This window comes from Sturnus vulgaris, chromosome 7, assembly GCF_052056855.1.
Source record: "Sturnus vulgaris isolate bStuVul1 chromosome 7, bStuVul1.hap1, whole genome shotgun sequence".
NCBI classification, from domain to species: Eukaryota; Metazoa; Chordata; class Aves; order Passeriformes; family Sturnidae; genus Sturnus; species Sturnus vulgaris.
Window position 1 is genome coordinate 31,649,235 of NC_142249.1, and position 24,828 is coordinate 31,674,062.

A 24,828-nucleotide genomic window follows, 5' to 3' on the forward strand; every position below is an offset into this window, starting at 1 on the left:
AGACTCATTCACTGTCTTGCCCAGAAGGCTGAATGTAATTACACAGGAGCTACGATTCTGCAAGTTCAAGTGTTCAAATTATAAAATGTCAATACTGAAGTTTTTAATGTACACTTGTTGCAAGTGTTAATTCACAGAAGACTGTGCAGACTGTAACAGGAGTAAAAAACACAGGACAAAATCCAATTCACTGTTCACAATTCAGATGAATAAGCCTCTGCAAAAACTTCCATCAAAGAATTTCCCAATAATAACATCCTCATGTAGTACCAGGTAATGTAAAATTTCTATGTACAAACTGCACAGAATGAATTGAATCTACAGAGAGGCAGCTGTGACTGTTTATGCAAGTATAACTAGACATGGAAATGTTTCTAAATATTGTGAAACAAGATTTCATAGTGGAAGACTAAAATAATATGCATCTACTTAAACCATATTAAAAATTAAGTCATAATACAGATAGTAACTTCTTTTTCCTTAATATTGGCACATTACCAATGTCAGCACATCAAAGAGAAAAACAAACCTCTGACAACATTAATGCCAAGCTAACATGTGAGGCCATAGACAGGGCTTTAGGATCTTTCACATCTGTAAAGGAAAATATTATTCTGGGAATTAGTGATCAACAGTATTAAAAGAGTTACAAATTTTTCATCCACATTTGAAATTGCAACTACTTCAAAGGCAGCCTTCAGAAACCACCTAAGAAGCTTTATTAATGATCTTACTACTTGTAAGTCTTCTGATAAGTGTAGAAGAGCATTTGTTTAGGAGACAGGAAGCAGAATTTAAAAGCCACTTGATATCCAATGGAAGTTCCAGGCAGTTGGGTGGCTTGAATCAATCACTCCCAAGTCTAGAAATGCTCAGTTCACATCACATGAAACTGAATCACACAGATATTCAAACCTTTTTATTTTATATTCAGCAGCCCAGCACAGATCCCTCCTCTAGTCTTATGTTAAGAACTGTCAATGCTTTAAGATGAGCCTTACACATTATTGTGACATTAACTTGCTGATAACCACAGAATCCTTATGCTTTTCAGACTTTTTACTGTTACCCTAAGGAACTAAAATTGATTCCACACACAGTTTTCAAAATGCAGAGAGGAAACACAAATAGCCAGTGATAGTTACTGCAAGGCACAGAGCTCAGCACCTCTCCATGGCACAGCATTTCCGAGATTTTAATTACACAGCAGTGCTAAGTCACGGCCATCATGCAGAGAACATGTGCTGATACTGGGCATGACAACACCATTTCATCCTGTCTTCAGTCAACAAAAAAATCACTGTAGTTGTGCAATCTTATGACAAGCATATGCCTAGAATAATAGCACTCACTCTGCAGCTACCACTCAGTTCCTATTAGATGATTATAACTTGTTATTTATGAGCATTAATGCCATCTAGACACGGTTTTAAAATCTCTCTCAGGAAGTGTTAAAAATGCTAAAAATGTTGCCGTGGTAGCAGACATATTATATTTAGTAAATGAACTCTGAAGTATTCTGTTGCATTAGTTAAGCATTCCACTATATTTATAATACTCAGTTTTGTTTTTGAAGGAAACCATCAGCATCCAGAGTACAGATAACAGCAGGAGAACAAAAAGCTCACACTCAATTGAAGATCCTTCAGGAAGTTGTGAGTGTTGACATAGTCACTTAAGGTATTGTTATAAACACTTCTTTTGAATGTGGAAAGCAGAACATTAATAACAGTATGAAGTTTCTTATTTCTTTTGTCTGAGCTCCAGAGTTACATATGCTAAAAGAACCTGTAAATTAAAAGGTACACATTGTATACAAATGAATAAAAATACAGCCCTAACTCACATTTGTAAAGTATCTGCTTTTGTTCCTTGAACAGTAACAATACAACACATTTTGTTGAGAATTATTTTATTTGGATTATAGCAATTAGTATCACTGATCAGTAGGCCAAATCCAGGCAGAGAGCACAGAATCAATTTCACAAGGCAACAACACGGACTAGTATTTTAGCATACAAACCATTTCACTGCATTATCAAGTTGAAGTGTCTTTCAACCATGCATAAAAAAATCTATGCTTAGTCTTTCAGAGGCCCAGGTAATACCAGATTCCTAAATATACAAAAAATACATTTAACTTATAATAATCTTAGTGAATCAGACTTATAAAATTACAATTTTATTCTTCACAACATAGAAAAAAAATACAAAAATGACTGTATATAGTTTTCACCCAAGTTTCACTGACATATACATCAAAATATATGATTTGATGTATACTCATGAAAATTTTAAGCTGAAAGATAGGTTTTAAAATGACACTGCAGATTGGTCCACACAAATGCCAACCTTCATAATGTAAGAAAAAAACCCTCTGATAAAAACATCACATTGTGAAAAATTACAATTTACCTGCACTGTAACCTTTATTCTTACCGTAATGTACAAATATGAACATTTCTACAATTCCAGTTGTAAACTACGCATTGGTGCAAACCTGGGTCTTTTGGAGGGCAGTGACTGACTGAGAGCTGGCAGGGTAGAACATAAAGTGCACACAACAGAGAGTACCAAAGCAGGGGAGGCCTGCTGGTTTGGATATGCTGATAGAGAACATGCAAGCCAAGTAAACAGTCTGTGGGGAAAATAAACCCCTCTGCATCTGTGACACAGTACCAATCAAAGCTTCTGTTAGAGGGTTCACAGAAACCACTTTACAATTTCAGTGATAAAGGAAACTTCTCTTTTATGAGGAGGAAAAACCCTACATGTGTCAGCAAGATCAGTATTAGGGAATAACCCAAACAGTTTTAGGGCATCACACTACAGTTCTCTCTCAAGATCACCTTCCAGTGATTTCCACAGAAGATAAGCTTGAAAAAGCACTGTAAAATGAAGCACTGAATTTTTTTACATAGTAACTGCATTTTCAGACTTCAGAATATAATTTATAAATCAACTTTGCTGGTAGAAACTCTTACAGTGAAAGTAACATCTTTTTCTTTTGAAAGGAAAAGTAACTCAATTTTCTTTTAAAAGGCCATAGTTTATTTGCATTTGTATCATAAATTGGTATTTTCAATTAAAGTAAATATTCCATAATAAAGCCTATTCAGCAAAGGTGTTGGTTGTAGAAGCTTCCTCCCTACTGGCAGCTTGCTCTGCTTTTCCAGGGTGCCAGTGATATCTGCTGTAGATCTGTACTGCATCTTTCTCATCAACAGAGCCAGGAGTTTGTTTCATGCAGGAGAATTACACAGCCATTTTTTATCTCCAAATTGGACCAACAAATTTGAAACCAAATCTTTTATTTGGGCAAAGAAATCAAATTAAGAGAAGTTCAGGAGCTGAGCATTGACAATATCCAGTAACCTAAGTACATCAGGAAATCACATCTTTTAGAGGACATCCTTCAGAAATATTGACATTAACTTCTTTAATATCAAGTATAAGCAAAAGGAGATGTTTTCTTCAGAGGTGGAAGTTCACACTTTCAAACTCTAAGTTCAGAATAATATAACATTTCTCAGATCACTAAAACAAAGCACATAACCTAATACAGAAATGAATCAAAGCGTTGCATCTTTGAATTCAAAACCATTTTGAGATTGTATATGGCCACAGTAATAGAATCACAGAATTGTTTGGGTTGGAAAAGACCTCTAATGTTGAGTCCAACCATTATCCTAACACTGCAAAATCCCAGTAAACCATGTCCCTAAGCACCACATCTTCAGTTCTTTTAAATACCTTCAGGGATGGTGACTCTATCACTTCCCTGGGCAGCTTGTTCCAATGCTTGACAATCCTTTCCATGAAGAATTTTTTCCTAATATCCCATCTAGACCTTCCTTGGCACAATACAAGGAAGAATCTATGGCTTGTAACTTGTGAGAAATGACCAACATCCAACCTCCTGTGTTTTTTAATCCAGTCAATAATTGGCTCCAAAATGTTGAAAATAGAAACAAAAATTATTATTATCTCTTGTCCTCTCTCTACTTATACTTAAATCCTGTTTATGTTGAACAGGAAAGGCTCTATACAATGGGAGTTTGAAAAATTCAGTCCTTTTGATGGAGCCAAAGAAAACTGCTAAAAATGTCAAGTTTTTTTTTTTTTTTTAATATAGCAAGCATAAACCTAAATAACTGTAAATCCAGCTCTTCCCAACTGCTAGAACAGAGCCTGTGTCCTCAGTACTTCCTGGCTGTGTTTAGGGAGAGCTGGGATGTGTCAAACACAACTGGGCCATGTCCAGGGGAGGTGCTGGCAAGCACAGCACAGGCAGCATTGCAGGTGGCATGGGAGTGGTCACACCTCTTTTATGCACTAAATCATGTAATGAGGGAAGCCAGAAAAGCCCTCATGGTCTGACTGGAAGCAGACAGGACTATCTGGCCATCAATTCCTAACAAGCAAAGCCATAACCTACATTTCCTTTTGTCTCTGCTTGGATATCCACTCATTTCCCTTCTCCTTTTGTTCCTATCACTCCCCATCCTTTTTTACTCCCAATCACAAGTTTCTTCTAGACTTGAGGCAGAGCTCACACAGCACCAGTGCCTTCCGCCTCACCACAAGGCTTTCTCAGCTCTTTCATCTTCCTATTACCTTCCCAAGGGAAGGTTAAGCCTGAGAACCCAGAGAAAACACCTAGGAGAAGATAACTTTTTGTAGTCTTCCACTCTTTCCAAACAACAGATAAGGGTGTCTTGTCCAGTCTGAAAAGGTAGGATGTAACATGTGAGATAATCTGCTCTGCAAGGAGCAAATTGTGACTTTGCAACACTTCACAATTTGAGTGCCTGGAACTGCCTGCTTGGATGTGCCACACTGATGACCTCAGTCACTTGAGAAAAGTCAGGCTACGGAACAAGGTCCCCAAACACAGGAGACCAAGAAGTCCTCAGTACTGAAAGGTGAGTATCACAGACAATTATTATAATTTATAATAAAAAAGGAGAACTCCACCTCTTTCTGGGTGACCTACCTCCTTATATTGTTTAGATTCATTACTGATACCACTAGAAGTATTACAGTTAGTATTAATTTTGTGGGTTTTTTTAAATATGTAAAAAAGTATTCAGGGATGTAGTACTTGGGGTGGTTTTAATGTTTCAGGTAAGAGTTACAGCCTCTGAATTAATGTTAGCATTTGAGTGATCAACTTAAACAAGATCTTTGGAGAACACATTCTGGGGTCAGACACCAAACTGTTTAAATTCCTAAGACCCACATTCCCCTAATTTTCTGTAATTGGTTTCTTGTTCCCATCACCTTTTAGATACACAACCTACCTTTCTAAATTTAAATATTTGCCCAGATTACATTCTCCACTGAAGTCTCTGACATTATCCAGAAGTATTCCAGAGTATACTGTTTGCTTTCACAGCAATACATACAGTTTCTGGCATGCAGTCAAGCACTTAAAAAAAGAGGTATCAGTAATATAATCCCAATTCAGGCATTTAGTGGGTACAACTTCATCACTCATACTGCAACCTTCAGGCATTTAATAATAAATGAAAACCATTTAGCACATCATTTAAGGAAAAGGTTAACTGCCAAGCCATATAAAGTTTAAGTTTTCTGAAGCACTGCAAGCTGAAAATTATTTCAATGTTTGACATCCTGGAATTTCACTGAAATCAGATTTATTGGTTATTCTTGCTAAATTATTGGTCTTTTACCTCTGACTTATCTCGGTATACTCTTTACAAATGTGCTGGGTATTGAAAAACTGCAGCATTTTGATGTTTGAAAAGTTCTGAAAAAGAGTTGGAATTACTCCGACTTCTTATGTTCTTCAGTGTGGGAGAGAACCTTTCGTCTCTGATGCAGCATGTGGAAATACAGCTGAGGGAAGACTGAGGAGAAAACAGACTCAGGTCAATGAAGTGTGAAGAGAGGCCTGCAAGATGCACAGGTCACCAATTCTCTATTAGAGGATGTGCTTATCCACTTTTTGCTTAAGTTATCTATTGCCTTTTACACTCTAAAGATATGAACTCATATTCTTCTTAGGCTTCAGGTACTATTAATTTTTTTGCTAGAGCAATCACATTTTAAATTAAATGCAAAATGCCTTATTTAACTCTAAATGTAGAAGCAGATGACAAAAGTTGCCTTAACTGCATGCACACAATACAAAGAAAACAATGCAGGGCTGAAAAAGTCCTTCAAAAGAAATTTCCAGGTTTGTTTGATTTTTTTCTAATTCTGGTGTCACTTTTTCAGACTTTAAGGCATTTTATACATATCAATGCCTCTTTCATCTCTCTCTATCCAGAGCTTTTGCTCTTTTTATTTCTAAGACTATGGTACACGGTATGTTTGCAGAACAACAAAATAGGGGATGGAAAACATACATATGGAAACAGCAAAAGCTGAAATTTTCATGAGACACTAAACCTTTGTGAACTATGCAAAAATTAAGCAAGGTCATCAGCAGGCTAAATTGGTTACTTCTATGTATGCTAATCCTACAATTGTTTACTTTCCCCAGTACAGCTGTTAATACTATGAAAAGTGACAAACTCATACTTACTTGGAATGTAAGAGATCATGACCAGGATCAGGAATGTATAGTAGTCAAATGAGAAATTGTACTTGTTAGGTAAACTAATGGAATACAAGCCAGACTGCCTGACGAAGGGTAATGCAGCATATATTGTGAGTAATTCACCTGAGACTCCCATTGGATACAACACTATAAACAAAGTGTACCTAGAATGAAACATACACAGAGAGAATTAAAAGTTATGACGAACTCAGACAAAATATTTGTTAAATGATATTACAGATATTCAAATTTTGAATTCTTCACTCATTATTTATTTTTCTTATATATTATTTGATTAGAGCACAGCAAGGTATGAACATTATTGCAAGGTAAGTATTCAAATCAGAAATTGTTTGGTAATATTTAAAGATTTTATCTGAGAATCTATAACTGATCTTTAAAACTATTCTCCACACATACACAGTTTATTATTTTGATTTCTGAACTCTTTGATAGAGGTCACTTTACTACTTTAAACAGGGCCAAATACAGTTGATGTTAAATCAATGAGCTTAAATATTATTCCAAGAACAGGCACTGGTTTCAAGAATTACTGCTAAATGTCAGTTTACTTACTGTCATCCCTGCCTGTTAATATCAGTTTCTGACAAACAATTATTTTGCAAATGGAACTGAGTTCAGACAAACTACTCTTTCAGCTTGCAATGCAATAGATTTTTGTAACCTGAAAATCTGCTGGAAAGAAGCTAGGCAGTCACGTTCACAAACAGGGCAATTACCTGAAGGCAGAATCTAATTTTTTGCACTGCAACTACTTTACAAGATAAATATCCCTGTCAGATCAGTGCTTTGAGGCTGTAACTTTTATTATGCTACCGACCTGGCCCATTTGATGAGGTAAGGGAGATGGTTTAACAAGCTAAACGTGTAAAAAGAGTAACGGATTATCTCGGTGATTGTCCAGGCCACTACAAACAAGAGGACACTGTCTTCAGTTTGTACCTGTGAGAACGGAAAAAAGGCTTTGTATCAACTTGAGCATTACCAGTTACTCACCAGACCCAAGAAAACCTCACAGAAATCAATTCCTGTGGGTTGCTTTACTGCATCAATTTAGAGAACAGACTCCAAGAATGAGCTAAAAAGCAACATTAGTAACAAGAGCAAAAAACCCTTCTTACTGTGGTCTGTATTTTTCTAGTTGCTTAAGAATAGTTCTGCTTTGTGATCAGGTAACTTAAGCTCTCATATGCTGTGCAAGGTAAACTGGTACAAGAAACCCCTGAAATACTAAGCATAATTCTTAACTCTTCCCGTTCCTATAGAGCACCAGCTTCTATTTCAGTCCTATGATGTCTTCTAGTGCAGAAAGAATGGTCTAACACTTGATATCTGATTTACACTTAATATTCTGATAGTAGTTAATGTTACTTCTGAGCAGAAGCACTGTTTTCCTTTCTCTGGTCAGAAACTGGGATCTACTTTTGAGCAGCACCAAAATACCTAGCACCAGATCTCAGACTGGGAGGAGTGTCTCACCTCAGGTAAGCTTGAGGGGTACCTGATTCACTGTTCCTTGCTCCATTTTCTGCTTATTGTAACTAGCATAATTCCTCTAATGTTACACTCAAGGCAATATCATGTTTCACTACTTTACACCTCTTGGAGGTTTTATGTCAGACACACATCAGTGAAGCAGCTGAAATTCCCTCCACATTTTAACCCTGAGATCAGCTCAGCTGATCTGAGCATGGTGCTGACAATGCCAAAGTTGTGGGTTTGATCCCTGGATAGGCCATTTATTTAGGAGCTGGACTCAGTGATCCTTGTGGGTCCCTTTAAGCTCAAAGTATTCCGTAATAAACTGCCTCTATCTGTGATATTTATAAGGTCAATCCTCAAAAACATGTACTTTAAAATGAAGACTTATATTTATTAGATTATGGAACATCATTATGATGTTCAAGTTCCAGAAGGCTCAAGTACATGTGGGGTCACATACCCACCATAAAAATTCTTGAGGGAGCAGATATGATTTTTATGCAGCCTTATGCCTCCCTCTTCAACAGAATTCCCAGCTCTATGAGCACCTTGAGCCCAAATTCAGTGTTGGACCATGGGAATGAAAACAGCACAACCACAGGGGCCTGTATTTTCTCTTTTCCTCCAACTCTTGAGAAAAGGGAAAAGGAAGTCAGGAGATGTGGGTGGTGCACTCTATTCATCTTGGACAAAGTACAAACCAACAGGAAAAAAAGAGAACAAGAACATATATATCTATATGGACAATCAGAAACTTTTTAACAGGAGGAGACTGATCATATACTTTTGGGTAAAAAAAGCGATTTTTTTTCAAGGGAATTACCCAGAAAAAGCTTTGTTACAGACTGCAAAACCCAGAAAAAATTATACAGAAATCTTGAGCTATCCTGGAATGCAGAGCTGCTGGTAATCTGTATTGTGCTGTAAATCCATGTTCTGCTGCGTGTAACATTTCAGGTCACTTTCACTGCATTTTGCAGCAAAAGCACGTTATTCTTTTTCCACATTCTGATAATTTGTTTATATATTAATCTCCCTTACATCATCATAAAAGAGCAAAATCCAAAAATTACTTGAAGATTTTCAGAGAAGAGACCAAGTCTATTTTTACACATTGCTGCAGGATCCTAATCCTATTTGAGGTCTGCTTTATAAGCAAGACTTAGTTCTCAACACGGAAAAGTGAACAGCACTTTCCAGATGCTGCTGTTCCAGAGGAACGTGCTTAACAAGCACTCCAGAGCTGCATCTTCTGGCCAAATCGGGAATAGCAGCTTACTGATGAGCTCACCTAAACCTGTGAGTCACAGGCTTCAACCTGGGCTTTAAATTCCATTTCTCTCCCTAGCTATGGAAATCAGTAAAGTCAAACCCCAAAAGTTCGTAGCTTGAAGTAGCATCCAAGGATACGAGCAAGAACAACAAACTGGGGTGCTACCAGTGAATCATACACATGGAAGTAGAAAATTACAGTAGTTACAGTCCAGTTCTATCACATGACATCTCTGCCTTCAAGGCCTGTCTGCCCCCTCTCCTTTGTATTATTGGTTATTAACAGTTCACACCATTAGGAAACACAGACCCTGTTAGGTCACTTAAAGAATCACTGACAGTGCTTCGTAACTTGTGTCCCTACTTAAGGAAGAAAGAAGACTGGAAACCGGTGGTTATCATTATAAAGTCTGTTTCTTGCACACTCACATAGCTGTCACAGTGTGTCACTATCAGAATATCTCTTTGAGCACTGACCGTTTTTCAGTACTTCAGTTAAAGATGACTGAGATGTACATTGGAAAACCCCTGGGAACTGATTCACAAAACAATTTCTCAGGGGTCTTATTCTTTCAGCCACTGCTAACGCTGCATTTGCATCATTCCTCCTCCAGGCTGAAGATAAGGCAAAGACACAGTAGACCTTTAAAAAACCAGTAAGGCCAATGCTCCCTGAGAATTAAATTCTTCTTCCACTACTTCTTTTCATGCCAGTCTTTCGAGGAAGTTTTAGACGCAAGTCAAAACACATTTTACACTTTATTTACACATTATTTGTTCAACTCTCTTAACAGGGTCAAACAACACACATAATTTTTGGCATGTGTTTCAAGCCAACATATCATCAAGGAAGGTACTGAATATATTTTAGCTTTTCTGTGAACAGCAGAAAATGTTTGCTAAAATATGAAAGAAACCACTGTCTTTTAAGATGCAAAGATGAGAACTGGGAGTTGACAAAATAAAGCCTGAGAGGTTTTTAATGTTCTCCTTAAGATTGGAAAGGGAAATTTCTCTATGTTAAGAGTAACAGTTTGACAAATTTGCAGAAAATTTCAGCCAAACACATAATTAAGCAATCCAATGCAGAAGAGCAAAACCAGCAGCACTATGCAAGTGTAATGATGGAAAATATTGAAACAGCACGTCTCTCTCCAAAGAGCTGGTTCTCTGGTACAGTAATTAAAAAATAAAACATAAAATTAAGGGGGAAAAAAAAAAAAAAAGGAAGCTTCACAGTAGGCACATAGGGCCTGACAGACTATTGTGTTGTATGATATTGCTTTAATTTTACATAGATAAAAAGCAGTCATGAATCAGGTTTTTCAACTGAACTAAGCTATTCAGAATTCTGACCTTTCCAGCACGGACTTTTTACTACAACTTTGTCCTAAATATCTTAAGTTAAGATGTTCTTCCCTCTTTTAAGTAAGTATGCTTTACAACTGACTGAAGATACCAATTCCCTACTGCAGATACTAAAGTCCCAATTACCAGCTCTATTTGCTGTATATGTTGTTTTCAGAGCATCTCTTGCCTGTGTTCTACAAAAATTCCTCTAAATATATATTATACTTATTTGCAACTTATCTGTAACTGAGCCCAATGGGATAAGCAATAAACGCCTGCTGACACCATTTTTAAATTACTTATCAGAACTGCCTGCAAAATTATCTATCTGAATGGAACTCCATGAAGGCCTGCTATGATGTCACCAGATGATCTCATCGCTCACACAAATTCAAAAAGACATCTTTTGAACTGAAAGACACTTTCTGTTCTCCTATGCCTACATCCTCCCAGCCCTTCACGGCAGGCTGCTCTGTCTCCACCCTCCTTTGCAGGGGAAACAGTAAAATTCACTGAACTGGGTCCTTTCTGACATAATGGCCAGCACTGATGACATGCCAGGCCCTCCTCCACAACACCAATAACTGCTCCTACAGTGCAGGTAAGGAGAATCTCAGTGTGCAGTGCTTTAACATTTGCCATGCTTCAACATTTACTGTGAACAACTTCATATTGAGTTTAACAACACATCAGCACTGAAGTCAACAAAAAGCACAAACATGTTAGTGGCAAGAAGCATGCTTCAAATCACACTGCATTTCTAGAAGTGTATCCTGACAGAAGGAGGGATGCAATACACATTTCTTCTTTTAGCTGTATTATATACAAAAACAGTCTGGAAAAGCAAGATACTGAACAAGTCTCACTCAAAAAGTTAAAGAGGAAAACTGTGTTTTATTTTACAAGAACCTCATCATGCAACTGCATCGCTTACAAGTTCCATAAAGCTGTGTGAGAATTTAATCCTGGCCTTCACCATGGAGCTCACTTGTGCAGACAGCCCTTTAGAGAAAGTAGAACACTTGTGACACTTGCAATACGTCTCCTCAGGTGAGCCTGCAGGCTCCCTGGTTGGGGGAAGGGGAGGGGTCAGAATACAGCCTCCTATTTGATTTATTTGCTCTAAGTCACAGATCAGAAACTCATCAAAGGGTGGACATCCTCACCATTCTTATACTCACTTTGGAAGACATTATAAAGGTAACATAATACAGTCTCTTTCAAGATTTTAACCAAAAGACCACACAAGTGTGAGGAAAAAAATCTGCATGGAATGTTGTTGAAAGAATCCTTGTTAAAAGTCAAATGTTTGGCTAAACTCCCTGCTCCCATTTTGCTGGTTTTCTCTGGTGAGAATGTGGGCATAAGCTTCAAAAAAACCTAACCCACAATCGTATTACAGGTTTTTCTTTGATGTCTAACAGACAACACATGAAATAAGTTTGATCCATCCAATCTAACCTTTAATATTTGGGTTACTTCAAAACCAGGAGACAGTTAATAAAAACAGATTATCACTGTTCTTTACGAAGCACCAGATATCCTGGCATCATATAGATAACAAGCAAAACTCCAAGAGTTTTTATTTTAAAGTATTTTATACATACATATAAAATCTAATATCTTGAGATTATGGCTTTTTTTTTTTTTCGTTCAAAATCTAGTAGTTATTTCTGGTTAATTAACAGAGACCAGAGTACATTAACTTGTACCAACAGGGAAGTCCATTAAAAAATAGGTTTTCTATTTATTGAGAAAAATAACATTCCTCCACTTCAAGTAGCATGAAACTAAAACTTCACATGAACAAGCATCACAATACTAGAAAGGATTGTTAATTGCTAGGAACTACAGTGACTCATGTTACTCTACATGTGCATGGATAGTCTGGTAACAGTTTTGGAGGAAGGAAGAGAAAGCAGTTTTCCTCAAGACTCTGTAGTAAGTTCCTTAAGACATTGTCCATGTCAAGCCACAAATAATCTTATGCATAAAGTGACTGTCACTTATTTCAGGCACCCATGCTGACACTGGTATCAAGACTAATTTCTTTCTTTAATGAGAAGAAAACCAGTAAGATTAGTTGGCTAAAGTTACAGCAGAGATGCAGTATTTGGGCTACTACAAGGATTCAGATGGCATGAGTCGGTTACCATAACCTGTAGCAATTAAAACACGCCTAGATTTTAAAACGGCTGTCAGGAATAATCTTCAAAAACCATGGCTTCCAAAAGATTCTAAAGAAATCTGCATAAAGTACAACACTATTTGGTGTGGTGAGAAGTGAGAAAAAAAACACAGCCCCCAAAAATCATCTATGTTTCAACATAAGAAAATTTAATGAAGGACAGAGGAAAGATTATCCTGGAGAGTGACACTGGAGAGCACTGAGGCACTGTTGTGCACAAACAATTGAGGGGGAGTTTCAGATGCCACAGGAAGTGAATTGCATATGCAGGAGGGCAACGAGATTTTGCTTTAAATTGTGGCACTAATGAGATGAACACTAGAAGGCTGTATCAAATTCTGTGTTTTGTATTTCACACTGGAACCTGTCAGTAAGGACTGCAGAATCTTTCCAGGAGCTACATGTCTTACAGGCAGAGAATCAGACCTCGCTCCATTTGACTGTCAACAAAAGATGACATCAGATCTATTTTTATTTCCTTTGATCCACAGAAATTCATATCAACAATTTCCTATGTTGGGATACAAACAAAAGACATTTTAAGGACAATAAGACAGCAATCAACACTTGCTTTTCAGCATGGATCAACAGTTTTTCTATCAATTTGCAGCTTGACTTACCTCTTTTACACTATGTGTTACTGCCCACGTCAGGAAAACCCTTGACATCACTTGGAAAGCAGTCAGAACAACAGAAGAGGGAACAATGCCTGGAAGATATTTTGCAATTAGTAAATATTCCTGACTAACAGGGTGGGAAATAAAACACAGCTAAAACAAAGTCCACTTATTTGAAATTTTTGGACAGAAAGCATTTCATTTTTTTATATTTGAAAATATGAAGTCAGTGTGTTCAGTGTGTTCAGTGTGTTTATACAGTGTAATGCAGGGCAATCCCCTGACAAGGCTTTCTGCATCAAAATGCAAACAAATGTAATTGATCTTGTTGCAATCACAGCACATTCCTCAATACACAGAACAGCCAATAAGATAATTTCATTCAAATAGCTTCTGAGATACAGTCTTTCAAATAAATCCTGTTTGATTAAAATATCCAAGATACTCTTCATTACTGTGATTTAAAAAGTAAAAATAATAAGTATGTTTTGCACTCTATATCCCAAAAACCAGCCATCAAAAATTGCAAGTGCTTTTCAGAAACACTAACCTAGCCCATATTTTGATAGATGCAAAGTTTCTAATTCCTTCCTGGAAATACAACTCAAAAAAACCCCCAAACTAGCCAGCGAACCAAAATAACCAACCCCACAACAAACAAACCCCAGGGAACAGCTGGTGCACTGGCAGGTACAGAAGCAACTCGAAGATTTTCTCAAGGAAGCAGATATCACTGGTTCTTCCAGCAAGTTCTGAGGTACCAACTGGCCTGTCAGTAAAAGGACCCTACACACCCAGGTCTGACAGAGCAGGAATAGTTTTAGACTGCAAGATTACACAAAATTTATAAACTTTGCATCACAAAGTTTTATTTTCTTCCAATAGCTAAATGATAGAGAGCAGGTGTAGCTCCTAACATACAGTAAAAAAAGTGTTTGTAAAGCTAATGCAAACCACAAGCAACCTAAGCCTCAGAAAGATGTAGAGACCAAAGAGAAAAATTAAATAGGAAGAAAGAACAAGAAAGTCAAAAGCAAGTTTCAGTTGAATTATTTTCATTCGTGTGTTTGGTTTCTTTGAGAGGAAAAAGGACAATCCTACAGACATAGCTCTTCAGGTTTATCATGTTGTCTTGGTCTCTGGGCTACATGGTACCTCCTTTCCAGGTAGAGCTCTGCATTTTTTAAATCTCTGCCGTATGTCGAAGTCCTGTTCTCAACCATGCTTCACAGAGACACTCCCCTAACAATCTTTGTATTATGAAGGACTTGCCTCACAGATGCTAACCTAACATTTCAGATTCTACTGAAAAGATGTGGAGAGAAAAGTTATGCTGATCCACACAGCCATCTGTCACACATAAACTCTTCCACTGACAGAGAATTACAGCTCTAGTTAGAGCAATTAGTTCAGCAGGGGCAAAGGAATCTGCAAATTTCCTGTTTCTCCTTGCATAGGAACTTTTGCTAGAGTCAGTAGGACTGCAGCAGACAGCAGCAGTGCATCCAGCTGTGCAAAACTCCCTCACTTATTTAGCTGACAAACACTTCCATTAACAGAAAAAAATATAATCCACAGCCATTTATAAGAAAACCAGCCTTTTGCAAAAGAGCTTTGTTAGGGAAAGCAAAAAGATAGAATAATAATGGCATAAAATGCTGCCACTTTCCCCTAATGGCTCTCTCTAATATTAAATTGTGCTACTAAGGAAAACATGGGCTAAATGGATCTGCACCTCAAATCAACTGAGCCAGAATGATTAGCTTTGCACACTGTCAGGCTGTATAACCATCTTATTTGTTGTTCTGCATCAGCCTGGAAGGTGAAACATACGACTCTCCCCTGCTACTCATTGATTTGATGGACATACACACCCAAGTGTGAGGAAATGAGAATCCAATTATGTTTTTTACATTTTTAAGATTTAGTACTAGTAAACTCTGGTGTCTGCACAACAGTTTAGGTTTAGAAAATAGCAGAGCATTATGGATTTAGGATGGTAAAAACAGCATTTTATCTGCAAGGTTTTGTCTCCAGAGTTCTAAGATTTCACTTTTCCTTCTTGCCACTTATTTAATAAGACCTTAAAACCGGCACATTTTAATATTAATTTTTGACAATTTTTAAAATAAGTATGGTTTATTCTGGTAAAAAACAGCAATTGAGATTTAGTAAAATTAAACAGTGTTGGAACCTTGGCAGCACAGGCAAATAGATGATAAAGAGAAGCCTTTACATGCATTTGAGGTGTATATGATCATCAATTTCTTGGGTCATCTGTGCAGTTTATGAACTGCCTTTATAAGACATTTTCAGATTAACTGGATGATTCATGAGAGTCAGAACTATTTCATCAACGACAGAACCAGACTGCCCTCTGCTGACACATCCCTAGCACCAGTTCTCCCAACAGCTCACTTGGTTATTAAAACACCTCACAAAACTCACTATGAACCCACATTCCAACACCCCCTCCATTATGTGGCTGTCTGGACAATGATGAAAAACATCAAGTTTGTAGTTGCAGCTTTAGGAACCTCAATGCCATCTTACTCTTTAAATAGTGGCTAAGTGAACATTCAGATAGGAGCTGAAGCACTGTTTTATGACCTCTCAAATTAGGGAGTAAAAAACTGGAATGTATTTCAGACAAAAATTAGTATGTGATGCAAGAATTAAATTTGGCAATTCACAGACCGTAACATTTTTATCACTGATTTATTGCTAAAAGTGCAGTATTCTATAGAAAAAATAAACTGAAAATTTGCAAGCTTACCAAGTGCACAGTGCAGAATCTAGAACAAAAAAAAAGAATTCAAATCACTAACACATCGAATTAAGCAATTCAGACACACATTTAGTTCTGTTACAAGAGCTTAAGATTCAGTATCTGCATTTCAATGATTAAGATTAATATTTAGCTCTGCTGCCCAAGCTAAATAACAGACAGTAAAACTCCCTCACCACTTGCTAAAAGGAAAATTCAGCTTTCGTGTGAGCTCTTCAGTAGAATTAAACTAAATGTAAGAAATGCAACACATTCATGCAAATATTAGTAATGCCAGAGAATAGGAATACACCCACCTCAAGCAAAGCTCCAGTTTGGAAGAATTTCAAGGGCTTTTCTATTGAATAGTAAAGGCTGTGGTAGCTGCCTTTAGCCAGATATGCCCGAACTAGACCAACTGCAATAACGAGCCACCTGAAAGAGAGAAAAAAGGGAACATCAAGCAAAGAATAAATAAAAGAAATCTTTAATCCCTCTTTCAATACTTGAGAAAGCAACAAGCAGAGCTGTCATGACATACAGGACGGCAACACTGGAAATTGTTAGATACTTGCATCTTCTACAAATTTATCCAAGTGAAAGATGATGCATTTTTTAAGCCCTCTTCAGTAACAACGTGGTACCAATATCTCTAACGTGCCTGTTTATTTTTCAGTGAGCTCTATTTAATTTAGTTATAGAATGTATTCACGGCAGATTGGCATGACATTTTGTTCAGTTTAAGCAGAAAACCCCTGACAGCTAGTCAGAGACCTCTTACCAACTTACAGCAGCATGACATAAACAAGATTCAGAAAGCATTGATTTTAACATTTCAGTTCAAAGTAAACCCAAAGACTTTATGAGAGGTCATCCAGCTTAGTTGGTAGCATATATTATGTGAGAACTGCAAGAAACTGAGCTTGCTAAAGCCTTGACAGAAGCATGGCCATTCCCCTCCCAGTTTTCCTTTTTAAGCAACAAATATATGAGCCTATGTAAGTAGCGTCCATATAACTGCAACTGTATGTGAACAATGTGACCTGTTAACCCTGCTGATTTTCCCTTCAGGTAATTTAAACAAACCTAAACATTTTTCATCCTGGCTGATGAAGCTTTCACTAACTACCACAGCCGTCCAGAGCTGGTGCTTGCCCACAGCATGAGAAATTCTTCAGTCGAGCCTATGCCAAGCCACAAACCCAAGATGAGTTTTCAACCCTGGTCAAACACTTTCCATTTGAAAGTAGCATAACACTTAACTTTAGTTTCCAACTGCTTTTGGCAAACACGGGGAGAAGGAGTTGGTTGGTCAAGAAGAATCCTTAACAGGTGCTCCCAAACTTTTCACTGGCAGGCTCATCCTGGCTGTCTTCCCTCCACCTCCCTCCAAACCCCTCACGTAAATCACCAAATGTCTCTGCTAACAATTCACCTCAATGTGTAGACAGGTAGCAAGCCCTCTGACTCTGCAATAGTTTTTACCCTTTGGAAAAAAGTGTGTAGCTGTGGTTTTGTAACATGGATGATGAAGAAATTCCCTTTATTAATAGCATAGAGTCTTACAAGTACCACATTAGCTTGGATGTTGCCAAGTATGTGCACGTATTATCTCAAATGTAATAATTGTTTGAAACACACAGTGAAGTTCAGATTTTTCAACAGTAAGTAATTCTGGCATCCAACTTTGTGTTGAATGTTGCAACAAAATCTGTTAGCAGAACTGAAAGAAAGCTAATTAATTTCTGCCTTAACTTCTGGAAGACAAGCACCAAAGAAAAGCAGAGGGAGTAGGGAACATAAATGGGAAAGAGAAACAAGCCCTCCCTTTTTTCAGAGTGACAAGTTATTTCAGTTAAAGCCATCTTGTGAAACCAAAGGACAAACATTTGCCAAGTAATTGCTGTTTACAAAGAATAAATCAGATTCATTTTGTATTGGACATCAGTGTAGAATAAACCAGTAAGCACTGCAGTATTAGTGATTCTCCCATGAAACACCAACTGCTTCTTTAGAACAGGAAATCAGAGCAGGTTGACACTGTGCTCTTCTTATCTGTCAAGTTTCTTTGTTTTTCCTGATCTTCCATGTTTGTTGAGAAACTGCAGAATTGAGCAATTTCTCCAGTTGCACAAGATGCCAGCTCTTGGCTGTGCCTCCAAACCTTTCTCACCTGAACCAGAGGTAAAGCCCGTGGTAAATCCCACGGGTCCCAGAGGAGCTCCAGCCTTTTGCTCATCTCCACCCTCGTGCCAGATCACTGCCTCCAGCAAGACCGTACTTTCCATTCCATTTACTATCCCTCAAAAAGCATTTGATACAGATCAGAGCATTAATCCATACGAAATTAAAAGATGAACCTAGTTTGTGCTGAAGCTTTTAGTATCTCTGTCCTGCTTCTGTGGTTCTTAAATAGCTCCTCACTCTCTAAGACTAGACAAAATGGAACAGGAGAAGGTGAAACCAAGGAAATCAGCTGAAATGGAACTCGGCAAGAAGTTTAGAACGGCAGCAAAAGGCACCACTGTCTCAAGAAAGCTCATTTCTCTGACCTACACACTGAACTCTATCTGATAGCCCAGCTGGAGTTACGTTTCATTAAATTACTGTTACCTTGTTTGTAAACTCCAAAGTGGATGATTACTTTCTTTGATTAATCCAGAATAATAAAAATTAATACTGCACACAGAGTTTTTTTTACTCTCGTTTTGTCAGACTTAGTAGACAAGCTTTGTGCTCAGATCCTCAGGTTAACTCCCTTGACTCTCTCACGGGTCACAAAAAGGCATTTTCTTATGCAAAGTTTACTGAGGTTCTGTAACATTTATGCAAGAGAATACAGCAGAACTGAGCAGTGAGTGCACCTGAAAGGGAGAAGTGTACTTTGACTCTCAACAACCACTCACTGAAGACACGGACAATGAAACTCATAATCCGGAACACTCTTTGCTCTACACTGATTAACACAAACTCTTGCAAATTCAAAAGCTATTACATTACCATCGACCTTATTGAGTGAAATCCTTTTTAAATTCATTGTTTATACCACCATCAGCTACTTATACCCAGAAGTACTAGTCAGTTACAGCACTTGAGTAAAAATAAGAAACATAATCACCTTTTAAAAGCAGCTTATCTAACATTTACATGCAGCTCTAACAGCATGCCCTCTCTCCCCACATAGCACTATTCAGTGATTTTGGTCAAACACAGTTTTCAGGAAAAATAATTTCTATGCTGCATCTATGCCTCCAGAATGGGCTTCCAATGCTCAGGGCATGACTACACAGCTTCACACTGGGAAGGGAAAAGAGTCTGCCTGAACATAAGAGAAGCAAGATGCAGAGCTTTCTTCAGCTTAATGCTTTGAACCATGGGCAATAAAACCTGAGCAAGTAAAGCTGAGAACCAACTGCAGTACTGGTTATTCCCTGTTGCACCATGATGGTCCAATTTCTGAAAAAAATAAAACATCCAAAACATGAACCAAATGGTTCATGCAGCTCCAGTCAAGGATTCACAGGTACACATGCATTTTCTACTGTTTCGCTCTTGTAAAAAAAACATACAATGTTTTTTTTTTACGTAGGAATCCACACACTACGTGCACTACAGCATAAAACTAGAAATAAGATCTATTATTTTTGGAGTAAGTTGTGTTTTCTTTAGCTAAGTCAAGATAAATGCAAAGTAAATACAGTAGCTATGCTGAGATTACTTGATCCATTTTAAATAAAGTAAATAGTTAAGGCTACTGTGGTTTTAAAACATTTACTTTGGTACCTATTTACTACACAACAATGTTGTTGTGTGCTTCAGTTTACAAGCCTTTTGTAAACCAAACCAAACAAACCACTTCAAAAAAATCCCATGTGCTGTTAGAGCATCACTTCATCATCTGGGCACCTTGAACTTTTTGGTTTTTTCTTTTCACAGTTCTCTTTCCAAGGCACTGCAGTCAGAGAAACTAAGTCTGAGCACTCTGACTGACATGGGGTCAGTAAATAATCACTGCCACCAGCTGTGTATCAATACATTAATCTTTTCATCTGAACAACTGAGCTTCTGTCAACCAACTCCAGAAAAACTACCTTTTTTAAAAGGTTCATCATAATAAGAAACAAATTGAGCTTTTTTCCTAAGCTCAACCTTGTATATTGTGGAATCTCAGCAGTGTCCAGGGGAAGCTCAAACTCCTCATCCATTTGAAGAGAAATTACCAGTGAAAGCCCTCGGTGATCTACCCCAAAAGAAAAATGATAGAAAACAGAGATATGACCACGGCCACAGAACTCATACAGTAACTCCCCAAATTGCAAAAATCATCTAATCACAGCCATGTCCAGAGAAAAGCAGCTCATGTTAAAGCACCATAAATCACATCTCGCCGAAGAGTGGAATTTTCTAAAAGGTTTGGTGTAAATCAAGAAAACGGGTAACATTGTGATCAAGATTTATATGACAACAGAAAGCTAAATAGAGGTTTCTGTTATTTATTTCTGAGTTTCCAGCGCTCTTATTTTTTATAATTTCTTCTTCTGAAGAAACAGAAATTTCCCATGCTCAGGAGCTTGAATGCCATGACAAAAAGTTCATGACCACAAACAAAACTTTCCATTTATACCACAGCTTCTCTCTCAGGTTTTTTTATATCTTTTATAAACACACAAGTGAATTGCATATGAGCAGCAAAATAAGCAGAGAAATGCTTTTATTTCTTAGAAGAGTTCAGAGGTGAACTTATTAACATTGTGCAGGGACACCACAACAAAACTGAAAAGCCCTCCTGACTGCCTGCAATATGTTGTATTACTCATGTAATTATTTCTGAAACAACAGATTACTTAAATCAAACTGGTGGCTAATTATCCTTGCCCTCTGAGTGAAATACCCTGCAAATATCCTATGGAGCCATAAACCTGCTCAGTGACATTTCAGAGTAACACAGCTGTTGGGTAACGGGTGTAGCAAGCAGCTCACAAGAACTGAGCCCTCCCCACTCTCCCACCTTTGATCCACACAAGTGTAAATATCTTGTAAGCTGAAATAGCACCAGCTGCCACCAGCAAAGACAAGAATCTTCATGTCCAACTGCCTTACTGAAGTGAACAGTATCTATATCAATTCTACACTAACCTCCCCCCAAAGCATGACACTACTCTGTTTGCTCAACTCCTCACCTACCAAAGTTTATCTACCAGAAATCATTTCAGATCCATTTTAAAGGCTCTTTTCTCCTCCCACCTAAATAGCCTCAATCTTTCAAAAGATATTTTTATTTTTATCTGGATTCCAATGAGGTGCCACAGCCACAATTAATTCTAAAAAAAAAAAAGTAAGTCTCCGTTCTCTTGAGAACCCTCAGTTGTTGCTATTTTTATTTTTTGTACCTAAGAACACACCTGAGCAAGCCCCAGTCTGCACTGTGCCACGCAGGGCAAGGGCAGAGCACCAAGCTGGTCCAGGAGCTCGCGTGTCCCAAAAGAAGCTTCCTCAAATTAAAACCTCAAATTACAGAGCAGCTGAATGGAGAAATCTTGCAGGGCTCAAGATCTTTGCCTTTAACTACTGCTGTGGATAAATTCTCTGTATTTAGGGTCTCTCCAGTGAAAACTGCTGGAATCTACATCAAGACACGGTGATGCAAGGAACCTACAGGCACCTGGATGTGAAAATTGCTGCAGAGCAGATTAAGGTGTCAGCTATAAAACACGGCAGCTCGCAGGGAACACGCACTTGTGCTGCTGCTGTGCAGAACTCCTTCTGGAAGGGGCACGTCAGGGAGGCCAGGCTGCGGCCGGGCAGCGCTGAGGGGTCACAGCGGGCCGGGAGCTGCCGAGGCCCGGCACAGGGCCAGGCTCGGGGCACCCAGCCGGGATTCCGGCCACAGTGCACGGTGGTGAGGCGGGACAGCGGCATGGACGTGCAGCAGCCCCTCCCTCTCCAGCACGAGGAGCAGTGAGCGAGGGGCCGGCTGCGCGTTTCAGCGTTACCCAAAGTGCGAGGCAGCGCCTCGGAGAGCACGGGGGGCACGGGGCACAGCCCCGCGTCCGGACCCGGACCCGGCACCGGCGGCGCGGCCGCGTGGGTTCGGGACGGACGGGATCGCGGGCACGGCGGCGGGAGAGGCCGCTGCTCTCAGCCCGGCCCCGCTCCCTGCACTGCGGGGCAGCCGCCCGACCCTGCCCTGCCCTGCCCTCCCTGCCCCGCCGGACCCACCCGCGGCCGCAGCCCGGCCGAGCGCAGCCCCGCGGCCCCGGCCGGGGAGCCCCGCGAACGGCCCCGCCCGCTCCTTACCCCGCCGTCATCACCACATTGTAGATAACGAGGTAGCCCGTGGCCAGCGCGCCCGGGCCCTTCCTGCGCCGCCCCTGCTGCCCGCCGTAGCCGTTGTCCGCCCGGCTGCCGCCGCCGCCGCCGGCCGCCGCCATCTCGCGGCTCCCGCGCCCCGCCCGCTGCCGGCGCTCGGCGGGCGCGGGGCGGGACTTCCCGCGGGCCGGGCCGGGCCGGGCCCGCTCCGCGCAGCCGCACCGGGACCGGCAGGGCTCGGCCCGGGGGCTACGGCGTGCCCGGGGGTCAGGGAGCGCTACCCGAGGGTCAGGGAGGGATTCCCGGCAGGGGTTCAGCGGCCTGCCCTCGCTTTTTAGGGCTGGGTCAAAACGCCCCTCTGCAGGGAGAAATAGGTGTGCCATGCCCTTAGAGACGTTAATAGCGTTACTTGGTAAGGTTATTTTTGGAATATCTCGTAGGTTTTCATCACTTTTATAATATAGTTCAGAGGAGAGAAGACTGAGAGGCGATCTCCATTAATGCACATAAATATTTCAAAGGCGGGTGTCGAGAGCATGGTGCCAGACTGTTCGGTGGTGCCCAGCCACAGGACAAGGAGGAATGACCATGAAGTAAAGCGAAGTTTCACCCCAACATGAGGAAGAAGTTCTTTACACTGAGCGTGGCAGAGCACTTGAGCAGGCTGCCCAGCGAAGCTGTGGAGTGTCCCTCTCTGGAGACATCCCAAACACACCTGGACAGTGTCTGTGTCACCTGCTCAGTGACCCTGCCTGGGCAGGGGGTTGGACTGGATGATCTCCGGAGCCTCTTCCCACCCTAACAATAATTCTGTGATGCTGTGTGAGTTAGAAGTTGTAACTCATTTCCTGCTGGAGCTCTTTTACAAGAACAAAAGCCTGGAAAGCATTACTTACCCAGCAACAAACATTGAAGCATCCTTGTCAGGGCAGCCAGAGCTGCCTTTCTGAACAGCTACAACAGAATAATTTTTATTTTTTCTCCCCTACAGAAATTGTAAACACAATTGTGTTGTGGAGTTACTTCTCCACTCCCATAAACATCTCTTTGTTTATTTCCCATGCATATTGTGGTGCAGTCCCTTTATGAGCAGTGCAGTATAAGCCTCACTCTCCATCTCAGACAATTTTGCTGCCATGTGAGTATTTTTGTGGCCTAATAAATTCATGTGCATGTCTCCTGCAGACAACAGGTCTTAAAATGCAAAGATGATTTATGAGTATTCCCCCTTCAAACAGCTATGTTTTAGTGCAATATTTCAGTAAACTTACTAAGACATTTTAGAGAAATCATTCCTTATTCATATATGCAAGTAAAAAAAAAAAAATCTGTTTGCAAAGTCTGACAGTCACTGCAGAGGGAGGAGAGGGCTGTGCAGTCCAGTGCTCTCTTCCTTGTCAGCAAAGGGATGCAGGGACCCAGCCGACTGCATGCCATGCATGCAATTAGCAGAGGTCTCCTCATCAACCAGAAATGTACACAGGATGCTTGGGAGGTTGGACAGGACGGTCATTAAGTAAATTAAATTTATGCAAACCCAGAAACACAAGTAGTGAAAAACAGCAGCCAGTCCCAAATTCTCGATTGTCTCTTGAGAAGTCTGAATATCATACAAAAGAAATACAAGGGAATTAAGTGGTCTTCCTTGGGCAGTACCAGTGTCTTGCATAACCTCTGCTATTGGGGTTTCATCCCAATAACACCCCAAGAGTGGATTTCTGCAAACATTATACGACCAAGGCAAGGTTTATAGAAAGAGGTAATGCCTTTTATTAAACCATGGCTGGCAAAATGAGACAGGGATCAAGCATATAAATTACCTTTCATCAGTGGAAATAGAATTCTACTCTTCAAACAAAACAAAAAATTCAAGGTCAAGTGCAGCTTGGAGTCAATTGCTCAGAGCTGCATCAAATGCATGTCACATAATTTTAGAAGTCATTGTTTCCTGCAGACTAGAATGGATGTTAATAGGAAGCTAGAGGGAGATGGTAAACTCCTTAGAGTATCCTTGGGACAAAAGAAAAATAGGCAGTTTATAGCCTGTGGGACACAAAAGGACTTGTGAAGGAGGAGAGAGAAGGGAAGGTCTGTGCATGAACAGCAATTCTGAGTCTGTGGGCTTTGATACCCAGTACATGCACCCCCAGACCTTGCTGTGAGCAGCCCAGCAGAGCCAGACCTTTTCCTGCTTCAGGCGTTTGCCTACCTGGGTGGAACCAGCAGTCACTGAAGAAAGTCAGGTACATTCACA

General features: G+C 39.7%; 1 protein-coding gene across 1 annotated transcript; it reads right to left on the reverse strand.

The window, feature by feature from the left end:
* Nucleotides 1–1,895: 1,895 nt before the first annotated feature.
* Nucleotides 1,896–22,713, reverse strand: HACD2 (3-hydroxyacyl-CoA dehydratase 2). Its single transcript, XM_014871776.2, has 7 exons — nucleotides 22,563–22,713; nucleotides 16,583–16,700; nucleotides 16,275–16,293; nucleotides 13,502–13,590; nucleotides 7,410–7,531; nucleotides 6,554–6,732; nucleotides 1,896–5,873 (listed from the first exon to the last, which is right to left on the reverse strand). The coding sequence occupies exons 1-7, from the start codon at nucleotides 22,694–22,696 to the stop codon at nucleotides 5,791–5,793; spliced, it is 744 nt and encodes a 247-aa protein (XP_014727262.1). The 5' UTR covers nucleotides 22,697–22,713; the 3' UTR covers nucleotides 1,896–5,790.
* Nucleotides 22,714–24,828: the final 2,115 nt, after the last annotated feature.